This window comes from Canis lupus, chromosome 21 (assembly GCF_048164855.1).
Source record: "Canis lupus baileyi chromosome 21, mCanLup2.hap1, whole genome shotgun sequence".
Lineage (NCBI taxonomy): Eukaryota > Metazoa > Chordata > Mammalia > Carnivora > Canidae > Canis > Canis lupus.
The window spans coordinates 891,807-911,589 of NC_132858.1; the positions used below are offsets into that span (position 1 = coordinate 891,807).

At 56.1% G+C, this 19,783-nt stretch overlaps 1 protein-coding gene across 3 annotated transcripts; it reads left to right on the plus strand.

Moving 5' to 3' along the window:
- The first annotated feature begins 348 nt into the window (after window positions 1-348).
- Window positions 349-8,528, plus strand: SAXO4 (stabilizer of axonemal microtubules 4). 3 transcript variants are annotated; one of them, XM_072789413.1, is made up of 14 exons: window positions 351-667; window positions 1,179-1,316; window positions 1,741-1,858; window positions 2,122-2,275; window positions 3,274-3,402; window positions 4,006-4,069; window positions 4,528-4,640; window positions 5,000-5,059; window positions 5,201-5,287; window positions 5,621-5,734; window positions 5,827-5,921; window positions 7,580-7,744; window positions 8,194-8,275; window positions 8,423-8,528. In XM_072789413.1, exons 2-13 carry the CDS (start codon window positions 1,208-1,210, stop codon window positions 8,261-8,263), a joined length of 1,278 nt encoding a protein of 425 aa, XP_072645514.1. In that variant the 5' UTR covers window positions 351-667; window positions 1,179-1,207; the 3' UTR covers window positions 8,264-8,275; window positions 8,423-8,528. The 3 variants fall into 3 exon arrangements, with proteins under 3 accessions (XP_072645515.1, XP_072645514.1, XP_072645516.1); XM_072789414.1 differs by lacking the exon at window positions 5,000-5,059 and having other exon boundaries at window positions 349-667; XM_072789415.1 differs by lacking the exon at window positions 1,179-1,316.
- Window positions 8,529-19,783: the final 11,255 nt, after the last annotated feature.

A 19,783-nucleotide genomic window follows, 5' to 3' on the forward strand; every position in this document is an offset into this window, starting at 1 on the left:
TGATCACAGTGCCCTGCTCACAGGGTGGCTGGGGGGATTGTCTGAGGTAACAATGTGTGTGGAGGACCTCAGCACCAATCTGGCCCCAGCAGGACACAGGAAACAGGATCACTCACCGAGAGGCTGTTACAGTGGGATCGGGGCCCACCCACCTTTGAGTCTTGGCTCCTCTCTTTATGTTTTCGAGATCTCTGGCCAGTCAAGACACTGCTAGTCTAAGCCTCGTGTTCCCCATGTGAGAAGAGGATACTAATAGCCACCCGGAGGAGCCACTCAGAAGACTGCCCGTAAAGGATGTAAAGTGTCTGCTGAGAAGTGGATACTTAATAAGTGGGAGTGATTGTTCCAGATTATCTTTTATTTGTTGTCACTCACACAGCAACTCTGCCCAGCCCTGTCCGGGGAAGCCGGCAACTGGGGCAGGGGCCGGGAACACAGGACCTTGCCTGGGCAGCTGCCCTCGGCCCCGGCCCCGCCGGGTCAGCCTCTCAGTGGGCCCTGGCCCTAGAAGGCCTTCAGAGGCTGGGGACGCTGTTGCTAGGCACCAGTTGCTAGGCGACACACTGTTTCTCCTGGCCTGGCCACCTCCCAGAGGGCCTGGGCTGCTCTGGAGCAGCTGCCTCCTGCAGCCTCTCTCGCCAGACCTCAGAGCCACAGCAGAGGGCAGGTGAGGGTGGGGCCGGCTGTGGTCGGGGGGGCCCCCCACCCAGGAGGGCAGGCCCGGGAGCTGAGGGAGAGACAAGGAGCCTGAGGTTGGGAGCTGGCGAGGCTAGGAATTGCCAGATGGGAGGGTGTTGGTCCATTCAGCCCCCAGAGGAGGCCCTGAGGGGATTAAGATCAGGAGCTGGGAGAGATACCCTGGACCTGAAGCCTGGCTCCAGTGCCAATTATGAGCTAATCCTTCATTACTTGGAATCTTACTTTCTCGGCCATAAACTGGGGAGATAATAAGGTGGAGGGGAAGGTGGGATGAGTTAGAGGAGTTGTGTGTTGACAATGATCAGTCCTTCCTTTAGTCTGGGGTGTGGGTATCTTGGTGGAGAGGGACAGGCCGAGGGGAAGGAACTGGCTGGGTGGGGTTCGAGCTTCGCCTCCGTGGCCTCTGTAGCCTGGGCCTGAGACAGGCTCAGGGTCTTTGGGCCACTGAACTAATGGGAGTCCTGGTGCTTCCTTCCTAGGCGACCCCCGGGCCCTGCCCCACGGCATCATGATGGGGAAACTCCCCTTGGGGGTTGTCTCCCCTTATGTGAAGATGAGTTCGGGGGGCTGCACGGATCCCCTGAAATTCTATGCCACCAGCTACTGTACAGCCTATGGTGAGGGCACCTTTGTGCAGGAGCCGTCCCAGGACACCGGCAGGATGCAGGGAGGCCCTCCTGCTGAGTGAGGAGCAGCCCCTCTGGCCTGTCACAGTCAGAGGGACCCCAGCACTGAAGTGATCCATCCCCTGAGCCTCCCGAGGCCCATGCCCATGCTTGTGCTGGCAGGCTGGGTTGGTCCCGCTGCCCCATCCGTGATTCTGCCACACTGACCTTGTGTCTACCCTGTCATTTCCACTTCTTGCTGCCACAGTGTCCAAGGGCCAGGCTTGTGTTCCAGCCCCTGGCTCTATGCCTTCTCCATCCTGAGGACCTTGGGCCCCTGGGAGGTTTGCCAGCCCTGCCTGGGAAGTCCTGCTGACTGTTCTTCCAGTCCGCTGCCCCACGGCCCTGTCCTGTCTCCTGGCTTCCTCTCTGGCAGGTCGGGAGGAGTTCAAGCCCCGCGTGGGCAGTCACGAAGGCACAGGCTACAGATCCAGTTACCGGCCTGTGGTCTCCTACCATGCCAATCTCGATGCCCTGGACAACCCAGCCATGGGGTACAGTCTGTGCAAACCCTTCTCCCTCCCTGCCCCCTGCTGAAACTTAGCTCTCATGGGAGCTCATCCGACCGACTGCAGGCTCCTTGCATGCAGACCCAGAACCTGGCCTGGCCCAGGTCTGGGGCCCTGGGGCACTCGGGTCACAGTGCCCACCTGGGGCCCCAAGGGAGGCAGACTCCTGAGGCATCTGCGGGAGGTTTGAGGGCACTGTAGCCTCCAGGTGGCCCTGGTAATGGGTCCTGTTCCTGCCTCACCCTCAGGGAACAGGTCGGCCACAATTTCCAGTCGGTGACCAATCAGAGTTACCGCCCCTTGGAGGTGCCTGATGGCAAATACCCACTGCCCTGGAGCATGCACCAAACCAACTCTGGCTACTCTCGGGAAAAGCCCAGCACCACGACCCCTACTAAAGAGGTCAGTGCTGGGCTAGGGCCAAGAGAGGGGGAACCCGAAGCTGGGGTGGGGGAAGGAGCGTGAGGATCCCTCCAGCAGGGTGGAGCTGCACTGCCAAGAGTTGGTCAAGGCTGAACTCCTGGGCACAGAGGAGCCATATGCAGGCTGGGAGCCTACTCCCCGTATCACCTCTGTCCCCATCCTCGTCTGCACTGTCACCTTCCCACTTTTATCCCTGTCCCTGTTGCTGCCATCACCTCCACCACCCTGACTCCCATCCCAACCACAACCCCAACCCCAACCCCGTCCCATGGTCTCCAGTATCCCATCCACATCCCCAAGCCCACATGACATCCTCACCATCAATGTCACAGTCACTTTTGTCATCGTCATCCCTATCTTCATTTCTATCATCATTATGACCATTGTCATCAGCATCGGCAGCAGAATGGATACTAAGTCACTCCACTCATTCATTCATTCATTCATTCATTCATTCAAGCAATATGTTCTGAAATCTATATAAGAAGGTGCTAAGTCCTGGGGAAAAATTCAACAGGGAAGAGGCAAGGGGTGAAGTTGCATTGAAATGGTTGCGGCTACAAGCCAGGAGGGTGGGGAAAGAGCTGGCTGTGGAGACATTAGTCAAAGACCCAAGGGAGGTTAGTGTTCTCTAAATGTAGCCATGTGAGAGAAAGAGGGTTCCAGGAAGTGCAGACAGCAAGTGCAAGGACCCTGAGGTGCCAGTATCTGATGTGACAAAGAACAGTGAGGAAGTGGGTGGCTGGAGCCAAGTGAGGAGCTAGGGTCCTTGTGGGTCACTGTCAGGCCATGGGGTTCCACTCCAAGTGCAGTAAGAAGATTGCAGGGCTCTGAGCAGAGGAGAGACAGGACCTGACTTTCCTGTAAAAGGACCCCCCAGGCTACAGGTACTCTGTAGGAGTCAAGGGCAGAAGCAGAGTCAAGAAGTGACTGCCACCCCCTCACCTGGAGTGTGATTGGCCATTTCCACCTCCCAGGTCAGGAAGGTCCATTTTGATACCCAGGACTATGGGGCACAGGCCATCACAGGGCTGGAGCCCAAAGACATGCCCCTGCTCCACCAGCAGCAGGGCAAGGGCTCGCTGGAGTGGGAGAACGCTGGACATGTGAGTAGGCAGCCCCCAGTAAGGGCTGTGAGCTGGGCAGAGGGGCCGACCCACCTCCTCCCCCTCCTAGAGATAGGTACTGCTCCGACTCACCCAAGAAGCCAACCAAATGTGGGCTCTACATACCTAGAAAAGCTGGGGAGAGCCAATGGGACTTGATGTTTCCAAGAAAGCATCCAAGTGGTCGTGACGGGCTTCCTTACCCATGTTTTAGGATTGAAGCCCAGAGGCCCCTTCTCTCCCCTCACCCATCCAGGCTCCCCAAGCTTTGGGTGGTGAAGTGTGATGTGAGCACTTTATTCCCATAGCTTCTCTCCTTGCATTGGGCCCCTGCCTTGTCTGGGTCCCTAGGTCCCAAGTTCATTACAAGGAGTCCAGTGTGGGATGTGATGGGCTTCATTGTCATGTCCCACTGCGTCCCCCTGGTGGAATATATGGTGCTCTGCTGCCCCGTCAGAGAGGGGTGAGTGCTGGGGTGCTGTACTGGCCCTCCCTTTGCAGACTGTATTGCACAGGTCTACCCGGAGCACCGATGACTGAGGAGCTGCCCCCTGGGCCCTGGTCTACCCTGTGGGCCCCAGCCCTCTGCCTTCTATGTTCCAGGGCCCGCGATTCATGACCTCTGAGTATAACTCCAAGTATCTCAAGGAGCCTCCCAACCAGCCAGGTAGGCACATGTCTGAGCTCATGCCTCCCTCCCACTATACTCTCCTACCCCTGACCATGAGGAGAGGCACTGGGGGTTCCAGACAGAGCTGGCAGATGACAAAGAGGGCACCAGTGGAAGAAAAAGGATGTAGAGGCAGCCTGGGGACCTGTGCCTTAGTGCCGACCCCCCAAAAAGCAAGTCACTGGCTTAGGAGGGCTGTTGGTCCTGACCACAGCTGCCTCCCAGCCTGCCAGTCCCTGCCCTTCCTTTGCCTCTCCTCTTCTCTTTTCCTGTCTTGTTCTCTGTCCTGGACTCTGAAGTCTTCCTGCTGCCCACGATCCTATAGTTCGGGTGTCCAGATCCTTGGGGCCAGCTCCTTCCCCACTGGCAGGGATGCTGAGCCTTTGGGGGCCATGTGGTTGGGCCGGTGGCCAGGGTCAGGGCAGGGGTGCAGCACAGGGGTATGTCTTTTGCAGATCTCTTGCAGAAGAAATCAATTGGCGCCAAGGAAGAGACTGGCTTCACTGAAGAGTCCCCCAAGAACCCCATTGTCTTCCAGCCGCCCTCCCAGACCCTCCCTGGGGACCCAGTAAGTCAGGTTGGGGCCACTAGCATCTCAGGGTGACTTCTGTATTTTTGCAAAATATGAGCTCCAGAGCCCTGTGTTCAAACAGATGAAGTGTGGGTAAAAACCACTGCTTTGGTCCATCCCCACCCAGCTTATGGATGAGAAGACTGAGGTCCAAAGAGGAGAAGAGGCAGAGCCAAGGTTATCCAGAGTTTGGACAAGAGCCCTGGCCTGCTGGTTCTCAGCACTGTTTCTCCCCAGACTCTTCCCTATCCTCTGTTACCCCAATTATGCCCACTTGCAGTGAGCCCTCCTTTACGCTCAGGACACGGGGCGGCTGCCTCTGCTGGGCTGACATGTCTCTGCGGTCCTCTTTCCAGGTCCTCCTACCTGGCAGGAGTGTCACCAGGTCCGACTTTCTCCCCATGACCCACCCTCATGTAAGCTGAGCCCGGGGGGCGGGGGGGAGGCTATCTGACCCCACAGCCTGGGGTCCTTCTGTGCGGCAGTTAGGACAGCACCCGGAAGGCCGCGGGAGGAGGAAGCGTGCTCTGGTGCCAGCAGCTGCTCTGATGCCCTAGGGGGACGAGTTCCTGCCTGTGTTGGCCAGAGGATCCGAGCGGGAGACGGGCTACAGCCGAGTGAATGAGAGGATGCTGAACCTCAGGGTGAGTGGCCTTTTGGGGGGCCTCTCAGAACAGCAGCACTCCCACGGGAGGGGGCAGGGAGTTTCCTTGGACGCAGTGGCATTTGGTCGTTGAAGGATGGGAAGAATCAGGAGATTTGCACCCCCCCCCCCCCCCGGGGAAGGGCGAAGGCCTAGTTACTGGCAAGTGATGGGTGTCTTTGAACCAGGGAATTCTGTGTGCCTGGAGAGGGAAGGACGAGGTCCAGGGGCTGGAGGCAAGTTAGGGCCACACGTGCCTCTGCCTGCCCTCCCTCTGTCCCAGCTGCCTCATCCTGGCCACTCACCACCCTTCTTGTGGCTCCATTCCCTGCAGGTGTTGCCTTCAGGCCCAGAACCTAGCAGCATGAGCCACCGGCAGTTCCAGCCCCCACAGCGGGTACAACAGACAAACATTGCCCTGCTGGGCCGGGAGACCGTGGGGAACAAGGTGAGGCTGGGGTGCCCAGCACCCCCCTCTCCTGGGGCCAAATCTCCCACCTGCTCTGGACCTGACAAGTCCCCTCCGTACCTCTCGTGCAGGAGCCCACGGGGTACAGCCTTAACAACCCCAGCTACGTCCGGAGCCCCTATGACCCCGACATGGACAATCGGTACCTGAGCACCTACAACCAAGGGTGAGCACCCCCTTCCCCACCAAATCCAGGGCTGGGAAGCTGGCATGCATTTTACAGACAGACTCGGAGACAAGTGATGAGCTCAGAGCCTGTGAAATAGAGCAACACTGGATTAATGTGTGTCCCCCCAGAAGCAGCCCCAGAGCCAAGGATTTGAGTGTCAGCCTCTTCCTGGGGAGTGTGGGGAAGCTGGAAAGTTGAGGGGGGAAGGGAAGGCAGCCCAAAGCCAGCATGTTATTAACCAGATGTCCCAAGGGAGACTCTAGAAAACAGTGCAATCACACAACTCAGAAGGATCCCAGTTGAGGGGAGAGAGCTAGGGTCCTGATACCCTCATTAATTAACGGCTGTCCCCACGGGCTGTCCTAAAAATCCCAGGCACTTCATTGCTAGGAAAGCAAGCTCCAGCAGCCCAAGGGCAGCCAGCCTTCCTGTGTGCTTCTCTCTGATGCAGTGCAGGCCACTGATGCCCAGGCTGGTGGGCAGGGGAAGAGAAAGGGGGCTGAAGGGGGTCAAGGTGGTACAGTACAGTATGGCATCTGCTAAGATATTTGGTGCAGTCCGTGGTGGGATCCCATGGTGGAGTCATCAGTCCCCAGAAAGTAAGCTCTTTGCCGAGCCTCCAGGAGGGCTTCCAGGAGGAAGTGGCCCTAGAACCATGGGGAGGGCTCCCTGGGCCAGGACTGGATGGGGAGTGGTTATAGGAGTGGGCTAAAGGAGGTATAATTAATTACTCTGTCATCTGTCAGCATGTGTCACCTGTTCCTCACTGGCTCCCAACTCCTTGGTCTCCCAAGTTGCCTCCATCCTTGGGGCTAGCCTCCCTCTTTGGGATGGGGACCTTGAGGTTCAGATGGGAGAAGTGGCGCCCGAGCCACGCCGCAGAGCCGTGACACACATGGCTGCTCTACTTCCCATGAGGAGCGAGGGGGAGGCACAGAGACTCTGCGGGGTGTCAGGGGACAACTGTGTCCCTGCAGCTCCCTAGGCAAAGCCCCCTCCTGTGGCTCTGGCAGACCCTCAGCCCCAGCCACGTCTATGGGGTCCTTCTCCCACCAGCCCCTCGGCTTTCTGGAGCTCCTGCCAGGTGTCAGGCAGTGCAGCTCCGGCCCTTGTTTCTCTCTCTGCAAGGCCCCCTTCATAAGCACAAGGGCGAGGCCCACATCTTCCTCGTCTTGGCCCTTTCGGAGCCCAGCCCAGTGCTCAGTGAATAGCAGCAAAACAGAAGCAAAGTGAATGCCTAGAGAGAAATGAATGAGACAGGGTCTCCCCTCCTCACCCCTGAGAAGTTCACAGGCCAGGGAGGGAGGCGGCCCACAAGCAGTCCTTTCTGCTCCAGAGTGCAGGCTGGCACAGCACCAGGCAGGCCCATGTAGCTCAGGGTGGGGGGTGGGGGGTGGAGGGCGGGGGGGGGGGGTGGCAGGCAGAGCCAGGATGGGCTTCCCGGGGAGGGTCCGCAAAGGGAGGGGGGCTCAGGGAGTGCCTGGCAGAAGGCGCAGCACAGGCAGGATCAGGGAGGCCATCAGGGAGGCAGGAGGATCTGAGGCCACCTGTGCTCTGCTGGAGCCAAGCTTCCTGCCCAAGAAGGGCAGAGACTGCAGAGATGGGCAGAGGCCAGCTGACAGCCGGCATCCCCCCCACCCCCCGCTTTGCTGCAGGTACTTTGAGAATATCCCCAAGGGTCTGGACCGAGAAGGCTGGACTCGAGGTGGCATCCAGCCGCAGAAGCCTGGAGGCTATGCCCTCAACCAGCCAGTCACCCGCACGGAGCCCACTCCCAACCGCATGGAGAGCCTTCGGCGCCTGCACCCCCACGTGGGCAGGTAGCCGGCCCTCCCTCCTACTCTGTCCTTTGTGGCATAGGCTTCTCCCTGGCTGTCCGAGAGGCCCGTTCCCTCTCTCTGGCTTGTTTGCTGCTTTCCCTGCTCCTCCCCTGGGCTCCCCAGTGCCCCCTTCCTCTGCAGGGCTGCCCCCTACACGCCTGTGCCTCATTCCGGTCCCAGAGGCCTGCTCCACACCTGCTCCCTGCCAGGCTGCAGGGCGGGTGGAAACAAGGCTGAGGACACTGTGGTTCTGCTCCACTCTGACTCCTTTCTGCTCAGTTCAGGTCCTCAAAAATGACATTTCTAAGACAATGGCCCAGAGTTGTCAGGCAAAGATTGTTTGCGGCTTGGCTGACCTCGCTGAGGGCTGCCCCAGGGGAGGGGCAGGCAGAGGGAAGATCCAACCTTGCCCCACGTCCCCCTCACCTGCACCCCTCTCCTCCCTGCAGACCCCTGACCTCTGCAGACCCCTTCTACCGAGCTGAGCCTCATAGCAGCCGCTTCACAACACCAAACTGAACCCGAGGCTGGGTAAGGGGCTCCCTGCATGGGCCCTGGGGCAAGCAAGCCCTGCTAGGTCCCCAGCCTCAGAGCCAGGGCTGGGAGATGAGGGCCTGTTGGGGTGGGGGAGTGAGAACCACCCTGGAAACCCTCCGGCCACATCTCTGTTCCCCACAGGTTTGCTAACCCAACAGACAGGAGCCAACTACTGTCCCATCCCCATCCTGCCCTGCTGGGACTCCCCTGGCTACTTTCCTAATGAAATAAAGAGCCATGAAGTGGACCAGTGTGTCTAGTCACTGGCAAGGGGACCTGGGAAAAGGACGGGGTAGTAGGGCGAGAGTGCAGGAGTGGAGGGGCCGGGGCCACTTTTGGAGTCGGGGAGGTCCAGCTGGACTCACCATGACATGTAGACAAAGATGCAGATTCCTCTCCTGTCAGGGGCCTCCTACAGCCTGTGCTGGGGAAGGCAGGAAGCCCTGGCAGGAAGCAGGGGGGACAGAGTGGGGAGTGGTAGAGGGAGGTAGAGGGGGGCAAAGGGGGCTCGAGGGGACTCAGTGTGTATTTATTTATTTATTTATGAGAGATACAGAGAGAGAGACAGAGACACAGGGAGAGAGAAGCAGGCTCCCCGGAGGAAGCCTGACGCGGGACTTGATCCTGGGACCAGGATCACGCCCTGAGCCAAAAGGCAGACGCTCAACCGCTGAGCCACCCAGGGATCCCATCAGTGTTCTGTTCTATAAAATGGGGGCAGAGGGATCAGAGTGGTCCTTCCAGGGCCCTTCTGGGTCCCATGTTGATGGTTTAAAGGAGAAAGAGCACAGAGGGGCAGGCACTCACAGAGATCCCTCTCCAGAGACAGACTGACAAGGGTCTGTGATGGATGGACACCTGGACGCTGCCGCAGGGAGGGCTGGGGGCTGGCTGAAAGGGCTGGTGTTAGAGAAGCCCTTTTGTGAGAATTAAAACAAGGCATCGCCCTCCCCCCAAGCAGAGTATCTAAAGAGTAGACTTCTTGTGGGAAGGATGCATCCCTTCCTCCAGATGCTGCAGCCAGACACCAGGGCCTCAGCCTACGAGGCAGAACCTGGGCTGCCTCTCAATGTCTTCCGTCACCTCTACCGGGTGCATTTACACAGTGTACAACTACACAACTGTATGCTGTGGCCCTGCCGGTGCCAGCTCCACATTTTATAAAGGGGAACCTGGACCCAGAAAGATCCCACGAGTTGCTTGAGGTCCTATGGGCAGAGAGGCAGCAGCCACCCAAGGCTGAGATGTCTTCAGCACCTTCCAGGCCAGCCTGCCTGCAGGGGGGCAGCAGTGGTCTAGCTGCTTCCCGCCCCCCCAGTGGGTGTTTGTGGGGCAGTGCCGCTGGCCCCGGGGCCCAGGTGTACCAGCCTTCTTGAACGGCAGGCCTGGGGGCTGTCCTCGCTCGGCCTGGCTGGGGCTCCATGTGGGATGTGGGTGGCTCCAGCTGGCTCCAGCCCTGGAGGAGGGGGAAGCAGGGGACATAGAGTCTCTCGGTTGCAATCCCAGCCAGACTCAGGACCCAGTGACAGCCCCACAGACCGTGGGTGGCTCCTGCTGCTCCGTGGCCTCCAGCACTGTGGGTGAGTTACCCAGTGAGAGATCCAGAGATCTGCCCACTGGGCCAGGTCCCAACAGTGGCCTGGCCACGATGAGCTGGGGCAGGGGACCCCTGGAGATGTGTGCACACTAATCCATTTGGACACATAAATGCCCCCGCTTGAGCACATACAATGCAACACACACATAGGCAGATGCAAACACACACAGATGCGCAGATCTTCGCATAAACACTCAAATGCTGGTCTGTACAGATGCACACACGCAGAGGCAGACCTGCAGACACAGCAACATGCTTAGACACACCCAAGCAGACATACAGAGACAGGACAGACAGACACGCACACCCCCCACTGGACGTCTCCACGTCCTTCCACCACTGTCTTGTTATAGCTCATGTTTCTGCTCCCCTCTCCTCTGTCTGGCTCGGTAGAGGATAGGGTGTCGGACACCCAGGAGCCTCATACAGCCTTTCTCAGTCCCCTCCCCCTCCCATTGTCCTGCACCCTGTTTCCAGGCCATGTGAGCTGGGCTGCCCCATGATGTATCCTGAGTTGGAGGGACCCCACCGGAGGGGGAGGTGGGGCTGAGCAACACCCTCTCTTTCCTTTAGCCCCTGCCTTTGTCCCCTGTGGCCTCTTTCCAGGCAGCCCAACCTCGCCTGCCTGTTTGGATCCTGGGCCCCAACCCAAGGGACTGTGTGAGGACCCGGTGACCCAGGGCAGGTGGGAGCAGGAAGGGGAGCTGGGAGGGGCCAATGCCTGTCTTAGGCAGTTCTGGATCTCCTGCTTTGTGGGGTTGCGAGTCGCCTCCGAGTCACACCTGCCTTCCTGACCTCTGACCACCCCACTGAGTTAGGGCAGGCCCTGCGGGAGAGGGCAGGTGTGAGCCAGACCTTGAAATGGGCAGCATGGTCAGTTGTGGGCGCTGAAGAAAGCCAACCTGCAGGTGAGGACTCAGCACAGGGGCCAGCTTAAGGCTTGGCAGGATGCCAGGGGGCCGGGGACAAGTAAGGCTGTGAGGTGGGCAACCCCACAGGGAAAGGGACTTGGCTAGGTTTCAGGGGTCTTGACTACCACCAGGAGGAGGTCTGTCCTCCTCCCCGGCTATGGGACTCAACAAGGCACATGTCTGTCTTGTTCACAGCTGCGACTCCAAAGCCCAGACAGTGCTTGGCACATTTGCAGGTGTTGAGTAAATATTGCAGAAGGAAAGAAAGAAGGAAGGAAGGAGGGAGAGAGGGAGGGAGACAGGGAGGGAAGGAGGGAGGAAACAACAGAAGGAAGGAAGGAAGCCCCAAATTTGGGCTTCTAGGTGTCACCAGCCTTGGCCACAGGAAGTCAGCCATGCAGGCTCCCTGCATATGCACAGGCTGGCAGCTGAGGCCCTGCTGTGCCCACCCCCACTTGCCTGGATGTCACAACTGTGACCCCACAGGACCCTGTGCTTCAAGCCTCCAGGCCACCCCTTCCCTCTATATGTGCCCTCTTGCTCTCACATCATGCCCAGCCTCTGACCGACCCCAGCCACACTCTCTTGTAGGGTCCCAAGGGCCTCACATCCCAACCTTGACCCCCACAGACCCCTGAGACCAAGACAGGGTCTGTGCAATCCCCTCTGTGTTCCCACGACAGGAGGGATGGAGACTTCCCATCCTGTGACCACTCAGGTTACTGAAACCCCATGGAAGTGAAGGCCTCTGGCCTGTCACTCCCACCCTGTGCTGCCAGGTAAGTGGGGACATGGATACTGTGGGCCCCATCCCCTTGCCCTTCTGAGACTCGTCCTTGGTCTGGCCCCAGCCAGCATCCACCCAGTGTCCTTTCTTCTCCCTGAGCTCTGGAGTCAGACCGCCTGGGATCACTCCTGGCTTTCCACGCCCGAGGCTGCCCCCTGCCTCCAGCTGTGGAGGCCCCCGGACCAGTCTGAGCTGCCGTGGATAGCAGGACCCAAGCCTTGGGTGAAATAAGATGATGGGTATAAAGTGCTCAGCTGGAGACTGGTGGCTGCCTTGATGCTGGAGCAGAGGCAACAGAGGCCCAGGTAGGAGTGGGGACCTGAGATAGTCACAGGGCCTGGCCTTCGTCTCCTGCTTCGCCCCAGACAGGCCTCCTCAGGACCCTTGCCCGGGAGCAGTGCCCTCCTGGGTAAGGTAATCCATGGCCTAGAGGCCAAGGCTGCCCTGTCATGTCTCCGAAGCCAACTTCTGTCAGGTTCTCCTGGAAGCAGCCTGCCTCTGCCTTCACCTGGAAGCCAGGCTTGGGGCGTGGAGGTGAGTGGGTGCTGATCGTAGCTGCTACCAAAAGCTGCTCCTCCTCCCCACAGATACTTTGGAAACCGTTCTGAGGTGTACAATGACAATGATTAGCTTTATTAAGCCCCCACAGCCTGCTGGGTGCTGGGAATATTCCGTGGGTCTTCCTCTTTTCAGCAAGAACACGGAGGGGGCTCCCTCCGGGGAAGTTTTGGGGACACAGGTGGGTGCTGCACTGACAGCAGTGGTGTGGGGGTGTGGAGCCCCGGGGGCTGATGGGACAGCAGGATGGGGAGAAATCTGAATGCCACGCTCTTGGGCCCCACTTCTGATGCACACAGACGCATGTGAGACTGCTGCCTGTCACAGCGTTGTGGCAGCTGATGTTGACAGGTACCATCTGGCCCAGGTCAGGTGGTGACATGTGGTGCCACCAGCTCATGGACTTGACAGCTGGCCAGCTGAGGAAAGGCATCTGTCTGTGGACCTGGAGGCCCCAGTGTGTATGTATGGAGGGTAGCAGGAAGCCTGCATGGGGAGGATGGTGGGTTTGCCACACCCAGACAGATGGAAGGCCTGAACATGAAAATCTGATCTCCACTTTCCTCTCTGACCATCTGGAAGGCCACCCATTCTCCTGGAAATTTTCCGAAGAGCCAAATATGCAAGGGTAGAGGAGGAGTCAGATGCAGGAGATTCCTCCCACTGCAGGCCTCAGTTCAAGGTCAGAGGACAGTCTGCTGGGCCTCCCAGGCACCGAGATACCCTGTGCATCTCAAGAGACGCTGCTACAGACAGGGCTCTGCCAGGGAAGTTCTTGAGATCATCAAACTTCACTCCTGGAAAGACCTTTGTGATCTATCACCAGTTAATCTGGGCCAGAGATGAAGCAGCCTCCAAAGCCACACAGCTTGGTGTGCTCATACTCAGCTGTCTGTGCTCTGAACAAAGGTCTTTCCCATCATCACATGGCTGAAATGGGGCTCTTGAGCAGGCATCAGTGGGGGGTCCAGAAGCTTCCCTGGGAGAGCCAGTCATCGCATTGGCAGTTAGCAAAACAGGGTGCTTTGTTTTCTTTTCCTGAAGAAGGGATGTCTGTGAGTGTGAGTGTGTGTCTTCTGAGGTCCCCAGGTTAAAGGACAGGTCGGAGAGGCATCAGTCTAGCCCACCTATCCTAAGAGAGAGAGCCTGGGTGAGATGCTTCAGCATACCAGGAGTGCTATTTAGGAGAGACTAAGGGGCTCTGGACCCCAGCATCCTTACTGTGGCCTCAATGACAAGGTACAGTCTCTATGGTAAGAGACTTGCAGCAGAGCCATGTTCTCCCGGAGGGCTCTGGCACCAGGGGTGGAGGCTAGTTCTGAAGAACATAGGCAAACTGAATTCGAGCATCCACAAGGCACCTGGCGGTGTGGGCACTCCTAAGTGTCACAGTAAACCCCTGTGGCATGGGACAGTGGACCCTCCACTGTGATCATGTGGCTCTCCTACTGTTCTCAGGCTGAAGTCTGATCACATGGGGTAGCGGTCAGAGCTCTTTGCAAGCAACAGACTTTAGCTGATGTAAGCAGAAGAGGAATTTATTAAAAGGATTTCAGAGCTCACAGATCTTCAGGTAGAACCGAGAGCAAAGCTGAGAGCCTATCCAGCCAAAGATGGTGACCACAACTGTCCCATGAGCCTGGGCATGTCTCCCCCACCACCGGCCACTGGACACTAATCCTGCTGCCCCTTGCCCCCACCCAGCCTTGGAAGGGATCCTGCTCAGTCGGTTCTGCTCTGTGTCTCTCGTTGCCGATTCCACATCAGGGGTGGGTGCGTCTGATGGGTGGCTCCCAGGTCCTACATGTGCACCCAGCTTGCAGGGTGCACGGCAGCAGCTGCTCAGCTGTGTGCACAGCCACTGTGGATTTCACGGACACACAGTCAGGAGCTCAGGAACGTACGCTGCTCATTCTGTACCTGAACTTAACAAAGACATCCACCAACTTCCTCATCCCGTTTGAATTTAAGTTATTCATTCAAGACTCAAATCCCACGAAATCAGGAGTTCTGCCCCTCTTCCCTTGCAAGTCCTTCTCCCTAGGATGGTGTGGAGCTTGCTCTTGGGGGAGAGGCATCCATCTATGTGGAAACCCCCTCAGACGTGTGATCTTTTTTTTTTTTTTTAAAGAACTTATTTATTTATTCATGAGAGACACAGAGAGAGAGGCAGAGACACAGGCAAAGGGAGAAGCAGGCTCCATGCAGGGAGCCCAATGCGGGACTCGATCCCGGGGTCTCCAGGATCAGGCCCTGAGCTGAAGGCAGATGCTCAACTGCTGAGCCACTCAGGCGTCCCCAGATGTGTGATCTTCATAGGTTGTGGTCAATCCACAATGTGTTCTCCTGGAAGAAACTATGACCCTCTGACCTCTGGTTGCCAGGGTAATGCAAACAACCCTCCAGCTGGAGCACATAGGCAGCCCCTCCAGGTCCATCAGCTGCTGTCAAGCACCCCAAGTCCATCCCAGAGGTGCAGAAACTTCTGGATGTTCTCCCTCGTGATATAGGGGAGCATAAAGGATTCAGGGGAGAGGCTAGCTCACCTTAATTTCTACTCTATTGAGGCTTTTCCATAGAGGCAGCGGGGTTTATGGGAGGCCTCTTGCATTCTTAGGCCACATGTCGCGAGGAAAGGACAGATTCCTTCTGCCCTGGTGTCCCCTATGGGTACCTGGGATGTTTTTCATGCCACCTTCTGCCTCAGTCCAGAGCAGGTGGTGCCCAGGCTCCTTGACAGGCTATCCATCTGTAGGGGTGTTGCTCTGCCTCTTCTTTCCCACCTACCAGTTAAGACTTTATCTCTTTTTGGGTGGGATCCAAGCTCCTGTGATGACACGTTTCCCCACTCTAGGGCTTATAGCATTAGCTCTCTTCTCGCCAAGTTCAAAGCCAAGCTTTTGGACCTTCAAAAAATGTGTCTCTCTCAACCCAGCTCTGGCATGGCTAGAGTCTGAACTCTGGGTTTCAAAGCCTCTTTTGCAACTCAAAGCCAAGGAATTGACTCTTTGTTCTGATTTCCCCTGGAGAGCTGGAATATAGGAAGCCAACTTAGTGTCTGACGGATGGGAATGGATATGTTGAAAGTTGTCCACGGTGGAGCATCAGTTAATATCTCAGAACGACAATCCCCAGGTCCTGTATTACTCACTGACGCTTCATGATAACTCTTCAAGGGTGGGTGACTGACCCTGTTCCAGGGCCAGAACTAGGGTGAGGTGAGGGAGGCCTTTACCAGGCACAAAATTCAGAGAAGTGCCGAAAAACTCAGCAATCAAGATAATAGTTTAATGCAATTACTTAAAAAAAAAATAAGAGTGAATGCAAAAAATTCACAATGAACAAAATAACATTTTAATAAAGACAGGTTGACTACTACTAATTGTTCCTTTTGCCAAAGGCTCCGATACTGTTCACCACAGCACTGATACTGATCCTATCTTCATTTAAAATGTTAATATTTTGGGCAGCCCGGGTGGCTCAGCGGTTTAGCGCCGCCTTCAGCCCAGAGTGTGATCCTGGAGACCTGGGATTGAGTCCCATGTCGGGCTCCCTGCATGGAGCCTGCTTCTCCCTCTGCCTGTGTCTCTGCCTCTCTCTGTGTCAATCATGAATAAATAAATAAATAAAATATTTTTTTTAAAAAATAAAATTTTAATATTTTGGGGTGCCTAGGTGGCTCAGTTGGTTAAGTGTCTGAGTTCAGCTCAGGTAATGATCCCAGGGTCCTGGGATCTAGCTGCACTGGGCTCCCTGCTCAGCGGGAAGCCTGCTTCTCCCTCTGCCCCCTAGTGCTCTCTGTCCCTCACTCATAAAAATAAATAAAATCTCTTTAAAAAACTGTATTTCTCATTCACCTGACACTTTAATGTGGGTCAGGTCACTCAGCTCTAAGTGGTGACTTGAGGATCCAGCTTTTCCACCTTTAATACTGCAGAAAATCAAAAAGTAGAGGATTGTGTGTGGATGTGGCATATATCACCTGCCCACCTCCACTAGCCCAGTGAGGGTCCAGGCCCCACCTCATTGGCCTGGGAGAAGTAGTTGGGCTGAGTGCTCGGGAAGAAGAGGGAAACAGAAGTCGAGACCCTCAGCAGCCCAAGCCACAGGGAAGGGGGGGGCCATGCAAGTTTTTGGCGGTCCCCATTGAGACCCGGGTCTATAGTCCGTTTCAGAACAACAGATCCAGCCTTGACCACAAATCTAGGAACGTATTAACATAAGGGCAGCTGCTAGCCATGACCACTGTGGCTGCTTCTTGGGAGAAGGAGCTTTCATGGCCAGAACCCATTAGAAAGATCAGGTTCCTGTCCATGGCAGGGAGGTGCGGCCTTCGCTCTCATGGCCTCTTTTGCTCTACCTCTGGTGTCCTTGGAAGGGACAAAGGAGAAGTCTCACCTTTCAACAAACCAGGCAGGTCACTCTCAGAGCTCAAGTTCCAGGGGAATGTGATCCTCAGGGCATGTCTAGGCTCTAGTTTCAAGGGAGTCTGGGGAGCAGGTTGGCAAGGGCTGAGCTAGCCTCATGAGTTTGGCTACCTATTGACGGGCCCTGGTCTAACAACGGGTCGGAGACTGCCTGGAATTTGCTGATAGAAAACCCTGAGCCCAGATCACAGTCCTGGGGTGCCCCTGGACTTGGGGACCTCTTTGCTCTGTCTTCTTGAACCTGTTTGAGGTTCCTCGGCTTGTCCTGTGGGTTCTAGTATGCTCCCAGTTGGTCAAACACATGGATCCCTGGAGCCTGGGATCAAGATCTCCAAGTAGGGCAGTCCTGGAAGCCTTTTTGCTGTTTGCAGGATGGGAGCAAGCATTTGGACAACCTTGGTGGTTTCTCCCAATTTCCCCCAGCCGAGAGATATAATGAGACATAGTAGGAAAAGCCCAGATGTTGCTTTAGGATGGCCTGGTTTTGCCCCTTCCTAGCTGGGTAACCTTGATCAAGCTACTTCTTTGAATTCATTTCCTCTTCAGTCAAAGAAGGGAGATTTAATACCTGCCTGGCAACCCTGCGTTGGAAGGCAGATGAGAAAACCTACAGGTGATCAATAAGTGATAACCAGCATTTTTCTGTGGAAGAGAACCAAGACGAGAGGGGTACAAGTTGCACAAACTCCTTCCCCGCCAACACACACACACACACACACGCACGCGCGCCTTTCTTGCAGACACAGTCAAGAGATCCTGTTAAAATACATGTCAGATTGTTTGCCACTAGCTGTCTCTGGACTCATCCACATTCCCCCTTGCTCCCCAGGCTCCTTGCTGCGAGAACACACACACACACACACACACACACACACACACCACCCACTCCCTGCACTCCTGTCCCAGGGTGTCAGCACTGCCCTGGAGGACATTTCCCCTAGACATCTGCCTGCATGACTTGCCCCCCTCCTCCTTCCCATCTTTTCTCTGAGGCCACCCTGTCAACGAGGTCTCCCTTGCCACTCTGTTTTAAATGGGGTCCTCCACCCTCCTCCTCTCTCTCCCTTGCTTCATTTCCTGCATCACCTGCCTAGCACCTGACAGACCGTGAATGCATTTTGTTGATTATCTCCACTCACAGGGATAGACATTCTTCAAAGTCAAGGTTTTTTGTCTATAATGTTCACATTCACAGTAATCCCCAGTGCTTAGGCATACAAGTAGGGGCTGCGTGTTTATTGAATGGATGCCTGAGTGGAGAGGAGAACTCACATTGGGAGGAGGTACAGGTCAGGGGAGTGAGCCGTGGAATGGAAGACACGGTCGATCTCCTCTTTCTCCAAATGAGGGAGGTGGACTAGACCCCAGGAGACCATAAACCCCTGGGAATTGTTCACATCGGTGGTGAGTTCCCGCCACCAGGCATTGTTTTGGGATGAGGGTACCTGACTTCTTGCAGACATTTAGCAGAGCTAAGCGTCGTCCCTGCTTTCGTGTTTCAGGGTTGGATCTAAAAGGCTCAAATCCTTGCTAAGAACCTACGATACTGACAATTCCATGATCTTACTCTAGTCTCAGCAGTGACCAGTCCTGCTAAGAGATCCTGGCCCCAAAGAGGGGAATGGGAACCAGAGGGGGCCTTGGCAGGGTCAGCGTAATGGGGCAGAGGTACCCATGGGGACATGGGAAGGCACAAAGGAGACTTCTTACTGCATGTGTGGCTTTCTTCTTCTTATTTGAAGGACAATAGATATATAGCAAGTATGACAAAATTTGAACAATAGTCAGTGCTGGATACTGGGCACAGGGATGTTTATCACAGAGAGCTTTGTACTTTTTCTATATTTCAAAAAACTCACAGATTTGGAGGTGGGCAGAGCAGTCACAGCTCGTGATTAGGCATAGAGAAGTCGTTCCTGGGGGGCTGGAGAGACTTGCACTTCGGGCATTTTTCTGGTGTGTGTGGGGGCAAAGGGGATGGCCAGGGTCTGAGCCCATCCCTGGAGCAGCTGGAGCCCTTTCTTCCCCCCACTTGCTCCCTCTTCTCGGGTCTCAGTTTTCTGCCTTCCTGGGGAGTAGGGAAAGGCTGAGAGGCCCGGTGCTGGGGGTGAAGCTAATTCATTAGTGACGCTTGACAAGGACTGGGCGCCTGCAGTGCCAGCGTGATTCATCAACATGATTGCCCTGCTGCCAGCCTGCGTGGGCCTGGAACACCAGCACATTTTACCTTTACCCACTGAGAAGGGCCTGGTGGGAGGTGAAGTTACATGATTTACTCAGAGCAAGAAAAAGACTCAGAGGAAAAAGAGGGCTGGTCCCATGCGCCCTTAAACCCAGGAAGCTCTGCTAGGCTTGTGCGGGGAGTTGCAGGGGCTCCTGTAGCTCCTGCCACGCCCACCGAGCTCAAGAGGGCTGCCTGGTGCTGGAGTGCCAGCTCCAAGCATGAGCATGTGGCGACTGGGGGTGGGGCTGGTTGGGCTTCCTCCTCCACAGCGAATGTTCCCTTAGGGAAACTGTTTGGGGGGTGGTGGTGGTGGGGGGTGCTCATCCTCTTCCCCAGCAGCCTGGCTGGGTTTTCTTCAGTCTTTTGGTCTCTTCCAAAAAGTTCTCCCAAATGAGTAGAAGAGAGAGTTGACTGGGGTTTAGATGAGGCCCAGAAGGAACCCAGAACCCTCTTCCACCCCAGGTCTGGTGTCTGGGCTCCACTTACTCTCTGCCTGAGTCCCCTGCCTCAGAGTCCCACCTTCATTTTGTCAGTGCCCCTCCCAGGACAGGGGTCTGTGGCTGGGTTCCCAGCTCACAACGATACCTGCCTCTGTCTCCCATCACTTGTTTACCCCATGCCTTCTCATTCCTTTATCCGACAAATATATATTGCACATCTGAGCAAAAGAAGTCAGAAACAAGCAATCAAACAAAAGGCACTGAATAATCTCATTTATATGCAATTCAAGCACAGGCAAAACTGATCCATGAGGATAAAGGTCAGACTCACGGTTGCCTCTGAGAGGCGGGGACTGACTGAGGGACGCACACGGGATCTCTGAGTGATGGAAACATTACACGGGCGTTTACATTTGTCAAAACTCATCAAACCGTACACTTACCATCTCAGCATTTCACGGTATATAAAGTTTGTTCCCATTTACAAGATGTTAAAGTTTTTCATTGAATACCTACTAGGGGGTCGCCTGGGTGGCTCAGCGCTTGAGTGTCTGCCTT

What these genes read in the sequence shown, in the direction of transcription:
- SAXO4 (XM_072789413.1), top strand. Translation starts at nt 1,208, where the DNA reads ATGATGGGGAAACTCCCCTTGGGGGTTGTCTCCCCTTATGTGAAGATG. An exon ending in AGTGGGAGAACGCTGGACAT is followed by an intron (nt 3,403 to 4,005) that starts GTGAGTAGGCAG and finishes TCTATGTTCCAG; the next exon opens with GGCCCGCGATTCATGACCTC. An exon ending in CTGCACCCCCACGTGGGCAG is followed by an intron (nt 7,745 to 8,193) that starts GTAGCCGGCCCT and finishes TCCTCCCTGCAG; the next exon opens with ACCCCTGACCTCTGCAGACC.